We start from the raw sequence: 11,128 nt of genomic DNA, 5'->3' as shown, positions 1-11,128 counted from the left end.
TGGGAATTGTTGAATCTTGTTTAAAAGAAAAATATTAAATAACAGTAACTTTTATTCGAATAGATCTCGCACAACTCATTGATAACAGAAAGTCATTGGATGATACATTCATATAATGTTCAAAATTACAGTCAAAAGCTTATGTTTAAAGAAAGTCCTTGAATAAAAATGAAAGCTACTGAATAGTTGTGAGAATTAAGATTGTGTTATTTCACAGCTAAAAGAAGAAGTCTAAACTAGATGCGACAACAAAAGCTGAAAATCCAACAGAACCGTTTACAAAGATGGAGCCTATAGAATGGCATCATAACTATAGACATGGACACAAAGACTTTACATTCATCCTGCAAGTGGGCCCAGAGAGATCTTTGGGAAAGCTTTTCTGTTAACATCTGTCATAGTAAAACTCAGAAAAGGTGCAGTGCAAAAATTAGCATGAGAGAGACTCTGGCTGAGGTGTGTTTTAAACGTGTTGTAAAAGAATTCTATATGTACAGTAAATGAGATAAGGCATTTAATGAATCTTTATAGCTAAAAAGACTAAATAAAACCCACAAGAAACCATTCAACATTGAGGAACCCTCACAAAAACCATTGTCCCTGACAGTGGTGACAATTAATAGTTGTGTTTTGTGAAACCTTAAGTTTATCCACAGAAAGTAAAACTTTATCTTTAAACAATATCTGAAGATTTGCCTCTAATATGGAATGTCCTTCTCTATGTAATTACATTAGCCATGATTCTCTGAAGAAATCTACATCAGAGCAGATAATCGTGACAAACAAATTACTCCACAATTTTCACCTACTCCCTCTTTCTTCGTCAGATCATCATCCATCAAATCGCAGTGTAGTTCCTTTCTTTATTTGAGCTGTTAGGAACACAGCTTTGAACTTTTGTTAATGTTGTGGATCACCTCTTATCTACACGGTTTTCTTAAACAAAGACTTTTAGAAATTAATGGGAAAAAACACTTTCAGAAACAATGTAATTGCCAAATCATTTTTTCAGATTTTTTAAAAAGAATGTGTTACAAGAAATGAACCAAACCAGACAGCAAAGAGGTAAACCACAACATTACAAACATTTAAGTACACTACATGAAACCTGGTACTTCTAAAACCCTGCTATACTGTACTTTATTTGGAAATCTCAGAATGCTGAATCCCACCAAAGAAATCTGTGTATTAAATAAATAAATACATATACAGAGACTGAATAAAAAATTTGGTGTGATTAAATCAAATTAAATTATATTCTACAAGCCAAGATAAGTGATAGATGAGTAGAACCTAAAGTTACCGTGGTAAGTGTTCGTTGAAGGGTTCATCTCTTTATTCAAACAGCGATTACTGATAACACATCCTCACACAAGAGGCTTTCGTCACAATAATGTAGTTTGATATGATGATTATGATGAAGAGCATTGCAGGTAGGGCTGCACAATATATCGTTTGAGCAATGCAATGTTGAATGGGATTATAGTTGACCAGAATCGACAGGTCAAAACACATGAGATTTGTGGAGACACAGCAAAATCTAACCATTATGGAGTGAAAATGTGACATTTTCATGTGTTTTTAAGGTCTATGTGAACAGTTTAAGAGTTAATAAGCATATTAAGAGAACATAAAACATAAAGGAGTTTAAAATTGTAACATTTTATTGAATTGTTTATATAATGAAGACTATGCAATGCTCTTTTATGTTTGATTATTCAATTTCTGTACCGAAATACTGTTAAGACTCTCCTCAGAAAACCATAAAGCGCTGTTTGTTTCACTTTAACATCTGCTCCATTATGTTAATTTATGACTGTAGTTTTATTATTGTTTATATATATATTTTAATGTTTATTATATGTTTACCATAATTTACATAACATATATTTATATTTCACTCCCATACAAAATCATTCCAATCAATCTAAAGTAGTGACTTTCCAAATAAAGCTATTTAAGTCATGTGTTGAACTTGTATTTCTATTGCAATATATGTCGCAGGGAACAAATATCATAATGCGGGTTTTTTCCAATATTGTGCAGCCCTAATTGCAGGCATTCATCATCTTTCACACTCTACAGCAGCCAATCGCGTGTCCTAAATCTAACATAATCTACAGCTGCTGAAATCAAATCCCTCCTAAAATGAGGGAGATCACGCAAGCATTAATAAGGACACCCAGATGTTCTGTCATTAAAGTAAAGTAGCCCTTGAACTGTGCTTCCATCACCTCTGTTGAGTTTGACTTACACCGATCCATCAAACTGAATAAAGACTGCGGTGAGCAGGCAATCTGCATCATTAAACCACGTAAATCCAGCAACATCATCACACAGCTGCAGATACAAAAAGCACCATACAGTAATGTCTATATATACAGTGGAGATCAGAAGTAGAGGAAAACCTACAATTTCCTCAATTTCAAAATCACTCCTTAGTCCCGTTTAAAATGATGCCATATTTTTCACAAGTTGCTTAAATTTTGAAGCATAGCATATATATTGCTAATATAAAACTAATCAAAATTAACACTTTTAGATTTCTCTTAGTTCATTTAAAACAACATAAAATTGAACTATTTAACTGGAAGCCTAGTTTTTATGTTTTCAATGTAACTGCCAGACATTCATGGTTATTCTGAAACCCTCAAAAAGCAGATCGTCCAAATGAAGGCTAATGGGATGAGCCTCTCATCCACAGCAAGAGAATTTGGTGTCTTTACAGTCACTAACTCTAATTCAAGACTGATCATCCATAAAACACAAACGCACTGTATAATGCAAATTAAAAACCCAATGGCCAAGCTCTACTGGTAATTTTAGCCTTGTAAAAAATAAATAACTATAAATACTAAAGGAATATGTCCCAAAACATACTTAAAACCAATTAAATGTACTCATTTTGATTGTTTGTAATGGTATTTGTAGTGTAAAACATTGGAATTTTCTGTGATGGTTTCTATTTAGGGTATATACTTATATACCCAATGAATAACTCTCTAAAGTTCACTCTTTCACTTCATATAGGATAACATACAATTGGACCAAGTAAGTGACCTAAGAATTGTTCTGTAATAGTTGATCTTCATCGCATATAGAAGACAGGACTGTATTGGGAAGTGAGTAAAGGGTAAATTCACCCTAAAAAGAAGATTCTGTCAGCATTTACTTACCCTCACGTCATTTCAGAAACCATAAGCAATTATCCCTCCATTTAAATAATATTCATTCAAAACATGTTCATTTTGTAAGATGAATAGATTTAATTTAAGATTTTATCCACAAATGAACATAAAAGTAGCTTACTAACTTCGGATTCTAACTTATGTTACTTTAGTAACATACTAAATGGTTCAGTTCATTTGGATTATTATTTCTTGTAATGTTTTTATGTACATATTGAAGTATCAGAACTTATAATAAACAGACTGAAATTCCTGGATTTGCTTATAAATCATTTATATTTAAGAAAAATATTTCTCATAGAAATGCCATGAGGATGATTAAATGATGACAGAATGTTCATTTTTTGGGGGTGAAATAATTGTTTGAGACATTCTATGTGTATTGTATTCACAGCTTTTCAATGGTATAAATAATCCTCTACAAGTGAATATATGCATAAAATCTAAAGAATAGTTGGTGGAACAGAATCTAATATCAGAGTGAACAGGTAATGTAACATATATTGACAATATTTACCACTAAATTTAAAATCCGATTATGAATTTGAATAATAACTAATTTAAATAATAAGGTGTAATTATTATGAATATTACTTTAAAATATGTTACATAATAATATATTAATTTGCAGTAAGTCAATGTCCTTTTTTTCCTAATAAGGTGCAGCAACTGTCTGCTTACACAATGAGGCAGGATGCCAGGTGCAGGCTACATTCTCAGTGGTGATGTACGGTCCTGCTGGCCTACCCTGCAGTACAGCATAAATTTAACTGCAGAAGAAAAAGGTTATTCTGCTCACAAGACCAACAAGGTTAGCTTGCATCACACAATCTTTCTCTCTCTATATAGCCCAGAATCTTCTAGCCTTAACTGGTTCAAGCCAAGAATAGCAGTCTCCTGTGTTTTGATGAAGTCCCCAAACGCACTTCACTCAAACACGGCTATGAGCCATTTGCTCACAGAGAGAGAGAGAGAGAGAGAGAGAGAGAGAGAGAGAGAGAGAGAGAGAGAGAGAGAGAGCGAGAGAGAGAGAGAGAGAGAGAGAGAGAGAGAGAGAAATGCAGAAGAGACGGGAAGTTTGCACCAAACAACCGACCAATACCAATACAGCAAGCTGCATTTGATACCGGTTTTAGCCTGTTTAGCCTTTTAGCATTGGCTGTGTCTGATACCTGAAAAAGAGCAGCGTTTGTAGGTAGCATGTACAGAGGTAGGAAGGCATCAAATTGATGTTAGCATAGCATTCAGCCAATCTGCCTTCATCTTTGATGGATTTTAAAACTTATGCTCCATTTAATATTAATTCCATGATTCTATGCGTGGCCTAATGGAAAGGCTGCAAAATGACAACCCATGGAGTGCTTAATAATTGAACACTGTACATTCATAGCGTATTACTTTTCTGCATTTGTAGTCATTAAATATTTGTTTGGTTATCTCTCGCAGGTTCTCAAGGATTTGTTCTAGATCATTACACACGACATTATGATGCCAGGCTGAAACTCGTTCGGGCATAGCCATCATCTATGCTTACGTATTTTAACTACATATTTGAAGGCATTCTACATTCTCAAACTAACTAGCATTCTGCAGCAAATCTTAAAATGTCCTCTAGTTGTCATTCATGAGCTGTACTTTTGGATGATCTGTTGATGTCAGATACATTCTGAAGGAATTGAAAGTCCAGGTTGCTAGGCGACAGGGGAATGAGAGAGAGGCCACAGATGGAATGTTGATGGAGAAGAGAGAGAAATGGCCGGTTCTCGTCTCCATCAACGCACGCCGACAGGCACCTCAAATGTACATTAGAGAACTAAAGCACATGTGGGTACACAAGTGGCATAGAAGCCTTCATCTCAAGTATAGAGTATGTGCACAGATCAACATTCGCAGTCATACAATCTATTCATTGGTGCTATATCTGGGGTTCACCCCAAAGATGATAACTATTAACATTTATTCATTTATAATCAAGCATTCCTCTAGCTCAAACACTATGACATGGTACATAGGGCTGGGTGATATGGCCATATTAATCTCGACAAATATTGCCAAATTGATTGATAACGATATATATTTACAATACAAGTTGTTAATGCTTCCAGTTTTAGGAGAGTACGTCCCTAACAATGACTGAAGTCACGGAAATTAGAGGGTCCATTAAATGCCATAACATATTTTCAGCTGATAAATTTTCGGTGTCTGAAAATTTGGTACACCTCTAATATCAACACACTTTAAGATTCCCATTGTGTCAGCTTCAATAGCCTAGTGGTTAAGTGCGACGACATTTAGCACCATAGTGCTCAGGGTGACCCAAGTTCAATTCCCGGCTGGAGGTCTTATGCCCATCCTTAATCTCTCTCTGCTCCCAACACTTTCCTGTCTGTCCTCTATTATCCTATCTTAATAAAAAAGGTTAAAAAAACAGTTTTGCTGTGTGATTTGACTCTTAAATCAATACAGAGTAAAAAAAAAAAGTCCAGTTCTTATCATTGTTATTGATATAAATTTTAGCGCGATTCGATATAATATCGTTTATTGGCCCAGCCCCATTGGTTCCCACATGATTATTGGTTATTTTTCCAGAAAACTTAAAAAACAAACAAATTCAATTTAAAGAACTTTGGAAAAAAGCACTTGCCAGATGCATAAGTGTATATATGATATAATTGGAATCACATCAAGGATGATTTGTTTTCTGGTGGTAACTGATTGCCCACAGACATAATTGCAATTTAATTGAAAGATCCTGAACATTTCAAGCTGCATGCATCTGTTGGTGTGATGCCAAATATAGTTTTTTATAATAGTTATCATTCTTGGTGTAAACAAAGCCTGAACGCTCAGATTCTGCACAGCTTTACTACAAGAAGAAGAATGCTTTTCCTTTTTTGGACCAATCAAAGGAAACTTAAGTGACCTCTCCAGGAGGAACAGCATGCTTCAGCTTCCTTTCTGACATTCACACATTCGCACGCACACTACGCAACCCTATGAAGTGTGACACATGCACAGAGCTCCAAAGTTCACACACATTACACACACATCCCTAGTGTCTTGGGTGGTTCAAGCAGCAAAAACGAGGCCTGCGCCATTTCAATGGGCTCAAATGAAGCACCATCTCAGATCCCAGGTAACGATATATATGAACGAAGCGAAGCATTTCCTGACTAAGAGCGAGACTTGAATATCCTTAGACCTGAAGTGGACGATGCTCTCGTGACGTGTGACATCAGTGAAGGACCAGCCAGTTGTTTTGCTATTTCATCTTCACAGGCCAAGGGAGGCACGTTCTGAGTCCCAGCATGGAGGAAAAGACAATGGTGGGCCTGTGCCGTTTGAAACGCAATCCTTTTTTGAGTCGTTGTCCGTTTTCCGCCACGTATAGTTCGCCCTGCTGGGCAGCAGCAGTGATGCGGGCCACCAGCTCTCCGTGTTCAACCACCTCCTGCTCCGAGCGCACAAACACCTCCCTCAGCTCCTCCAGTCGCCTCTCCATCTCTCTGATAACACGCTGGCGCTCCTCCACCTCCAGGAGGCGTCGACGAGCTGCTTCAAACTCCATACTGGAGCTAGGGGTCACCAGCTTGGACGAGGGCGCCGTTGCAGCTGAAGAGTTGGGTTCAGAGCCTGTCTGTCCAGCAGCGACTCTCCTAAAGTCTCCCATGGAGATGGATCTTCGCTGAGAAGATGAGGGCACAAGCAGGTTGGATGAGCAGGAAGAGGAACGGACATCCATGGTTGATGGAAGAGAAGATTCCAGCTCTGCATCGCTGTCCGAGTTCTCGTCCTCTTTCTGCTGCTTCTTCATTTTGCCACACGGCTGCTGCTGCTTTCTGTCGAGGTGTGAATCGCTTGTACTATTCTGTTTGTGTTGCCTTCTCCGTCGAGGGAGAGAGAGCTCAAGCAACGTTTTGCTGCCTGTGAGACGCTCCATTCATTAATAAGATGCCAGGCAGCAGCAGCGCTGTGAGCTCACACTAGAGGAGCCTCGTCACACTCTATTGGACAAACAGACGCTGACTGAGCTGCAGCTGATTGGATGCCTGCCCTCTGTATTCCTGCCCACTCAGCATCCTCTCTCTTTCTCTCTCTGCCATCCCCCAGATATCTACATCAGCTTACGCAATGAAAAAAGCCAAAAAGTGCTTCTTTTTTCAATATCGCTGCTTAATCATACCCTATTCACTCCCACTGTGTGTTGCCCATAGCAACACAGCCTGATATCAAATGGTTTGTAGGCAAGCAGAATTTAATGCCTGCCTCACACTCATACACATTCCCTCTCTTTGAAGTTATTCCATCGTTGTGCACCTCTCTCGCTCTTGTCCTCCCCCGCTGAGCTCATAAATAGCCAGAGATGTAAGATTGTTTGCAAATACAACATTTCATCATCTGCTGTTGCCAAGCAACAGATTTTGACACTCATAAAAATGGGGTTTATAGCCTCCATTATAAAGGAAATATATCACAACCTCTCACATTTTGTGACTGAATGTTTCTCTTATTATAAAGTTTATACAAGTCTACATTTTTATTTAAGAAAGTGTACTTTAAAAATTCTGTGACATCCCATATACATTAAATAGTATGCAATATGATGGTTCTGTGAAGGATACATACAGTTCTATGCAACAGTACATGCATACAAAAAAATTTAAGTTTCTAAATGTTTGCTGGACGTAAAACGGTGAAAGATAAACTACTAAGGAAAAAATAGAACTGGAATAAAACAAATATTTGTAAATGATATTTTTTAAAAGTTCTTTTTGTATGTTTTGTAATTCAGACACAACAAGAAGGGCTTTAGCAGCATTTTCGTCAGTTTACTCAAAATTTAGGGGTGCCCTAACTTTTTCTTATGAAGGGCCAAAAACCAGCTTGGTTGAGGGTGGTGGGTACATTAAAATTGCGATGGTTATGTTCTAATTTAATAAGATTTAAAAATAAAAAAAAAATACTTTAATTGTATTAATTAAATATATTTGTTAAATTCTATAATGAACTTTTTATTAATTTGCTCATCGATGTGCATTGTCCTCTATCTTTGAGTGAAAGCATTTGCATTTGTAAAAATCTGATTTATGCTCAATATTTATTTAAACTGCTTTTTGTAGCTCAACAATGAAAGAAAGAAAAAAAAACAAAAGGTTATGTTAAATTAGAAATGACAATCTCTGTTAAAGACATTCACTCCAACCTTTTCCCTCTCTTCTCAGATGGGATGGTGGGCCAAATCAAAGGTTACCATGGGCCAACTTTGGCCTGCGGGCCCTAGTTTGGGTATCTCTGTACTATATCATAGGTCTCAAACTTACTTCCTGGAGGGCCACAGCTCTGCAGTTTTGCTCCAACCCTGATCAAACACAGCTTTCCCAAAAAAGGAAGGTGTTAACAACTCTTGAACACCTCGATTATTTGGATCAGCTGTGTCTGATAAGGTTTGGAGCAAAACTGTACAGTGCTGTGGCCCTCCAGGAATTGAGTTTGAGATCAATGATCTAGATCAGGGGTGGGCAAACTCGCTCCTGGAGTGCCGATGCCCTGCACAGTTTAGCTCTAACTCTAATTAAACACACCTGCTTATAGATTTCTAGTGATCTTGAAGACACTGATTAGTTTGTTCAGGTGTGTTTGACTAGTGTTGGAACAAAACTCTGCAGGGACACCGGCCCTCGAGGATCAAGTTTGCCCATCCCTGATCTAGATGGTCCAAAGCCTTTAGTTTTGTTTTGATTGTTGACTCTAAAGTAACTGAAATCATTCAGCATATAAAACCATATACAGTCACAATCTGCCTAGAACTGCTTTAGCTGTGCTTTAATCTGATGATAACTGCACACCACAGAATGCTCACTAACCAATCAGAATCAAGCATTCACCAGCTCTGAAGTAGGAGGCTCAATAAATGACATTGTCCACTTTGAATTTTTTTAGAGTAGCAAATAAGAGAAGATTGTTAAAAGATATGAATGTTATTAGTAGAACATATACAATAAAAGCAGATGAGGAGCAGTGGTGACCTGCTGAGCTCCATTTTAGTGGTTTGGTCAGTGAAAAAATAGCTGGGACAGTACAGAGGGAGAATCACTCAGACATGCTTTAAATAACTCTTTAAAAGCCCAATCCATCTGAGATTATAGCCGTTATGAAGGGAGGGACAGGCGGGGGCTGTAAGTGTTGGATTAATAATGTTTTTCCCCAAGCATTCCATTAGTAAAGTTGAGTGGTGCTACAGATGTTACATAGTGATTATAAACAATGAACAGACAAAGAGAGGGAAAACATAAGATTATGGCAAAGGTGACCCTTTACAGATATCGTAGAGTAGAAAACTTTGATTAAATTAAATCTTTTAATTAAACTCTTTAAAATTTTGTTGAATTTTATATGACATTTGCAATCATTGCAACAAGTTTGGGGCTAAATACTTTTAAAAATACAACTAAAGATACTAAATTCAGTTTAAAAAAGCATCACATGTCCATCATATAAGAAGTAAAGCTCATGGGTAGGCATGGGGCGATAACCGTTTTCAAGGTATACTGCTCTTTGGAAAAGTCAAGGTGCTAAAACCGTCAAAATTTTCTGAAAAACCGTTCCCAAGGGATATGGAAGAAGTTTATTAACATTTTTTGTTTGTTTTCTAGCAGAAAAAAATATCCAAAGATGTTATTTTAAATGGTAAAGAAATCTGTGTTTTTGAAACTAATGAAGCAGCTGAAGTCAATGATTTTTTCATTATTTAGCCTGACATGTTTACTGTTCCAAAATATTATAAATCTTTGAAAAATGAAAATACTTTATTTTCAAATAGGAAAGAATTGTTGTTTTTTACCCAGACAATTAAAAAATACTATATTTTAGAGCAGTAATCACAATACCATGATACCGTGAAACTGTGATATTTTTATCCAAGGTTATTATTCCGTCAGAATCTTATACCGGCCCATGCCTACTCATGGGTAACTTTGAAATTATTGATACATACTGTAATATACATAAATCTTACGTAAGATGTCATGTAGTTATATGATTTTTGCCAACAATGACAAGACAATATTTATTAACATATTTAAGAATGCTTTCTTTTGAACAATGTTGTCATACTTGTCCACATATTTGACAAGGGAGGAGATTATAAAGAAGGAATGGGAGAACAGATTGAGAGGAGAGAAGAATGAGAGAGGATTAAAAACAGACAATGTAGGTGAATTGATAGAGATAGGCTACCTTAAAAGCTTTGTATTTTATTCATTCATTATGGATTTAGTCTCGAATAATCCAGCACATCATGGCCTAAATTTTGATGCGAGCTTTCATGTTGACTTTTTGTATATTAATCCAATGAGCAGATTAAAATATAATATGCCCTGTGACTGACAAATTCAAGAGTTCCAATTAAGAATCATTTAAAAATAAAAGTAAGGACCAGGGTGGCCTACTTAGCCTGTGAGCCCAACTAGTCCACTCAGTTAAATGAGACGGGAAAAAACTAAACATATTTGTCTGAAATCCAATTTTAATTTCCACCGTCTTCAAATGCCGTCGATCATTTTCACCGCAGTTCGTTTGTCAAAAATTTAGTGATGACTTGCAAAACACAATTCAGTGGATTTACAAAGAAACACTACCGAACAAGTGAACTGTTTTTAACTGACATAGGATCTGTTTTAGACATCAGAAATCATAGTTAGCCGTGCCCTCTATAACAAATAAAACAAACCTAGAAATGTGCAGATATTATATAATGATATTAGACGATTATCAATTAAATGTGACAGACTTTCTATAAAATTATGAAAGCTTTATGCATGCTATTTTTGTTACATTCAGAATATGTTTTTCAAGCTTGCCCTTATCATCAAACTACTATTTTAAACACTTTCTATTTCCACGACGTCGCGGCAAAACAGCATAAACAACTATGACTTCAG

General features: G+C 36.5%; 1 protein-coding gene across 1 annotated transcript; it reads right to left on the bottom strand.

The window, feature by feature from the left end:
• Positions 1-7,136, bottom strand: trnp1 (TMF1 regulated nuclear protein 1). Its single transcript, XM_087290625.1, has one exon. The coding sequence runs from the start codon at positions 7,126-7,128 to the stop codon at positions 6,451-6,453; it is 678 nt and encodes a 225-aa protein (XP_087146751.1). The 5' UTR covers positions 7,129-7,136; the 3' UTR covers positions 1-6,450.
• Between the last annotated feature and the right edge of the window lie 3,992 nt (positions 7,137-11,128).

The sequence above is a fragment of the Danio rerio genome, chromosome 17, assembly GCF_052040795.2.
Source record: "Danio rerio strain M-AB ecotype USA chromosome 17, GRCz13ab, whole genome shotgun sequence".
Lineage (NCBI taxonomy): Eukaryota > Metazoa > Chordata > Actinopteri > Cypriniformes > Danionidae > Danio > Danio rerio.
The sequence above is the reverse complement of the archived record's forward strand: the minus strand, read 5'-3'. Positions and strand labels throughout refer to the sequence as shown.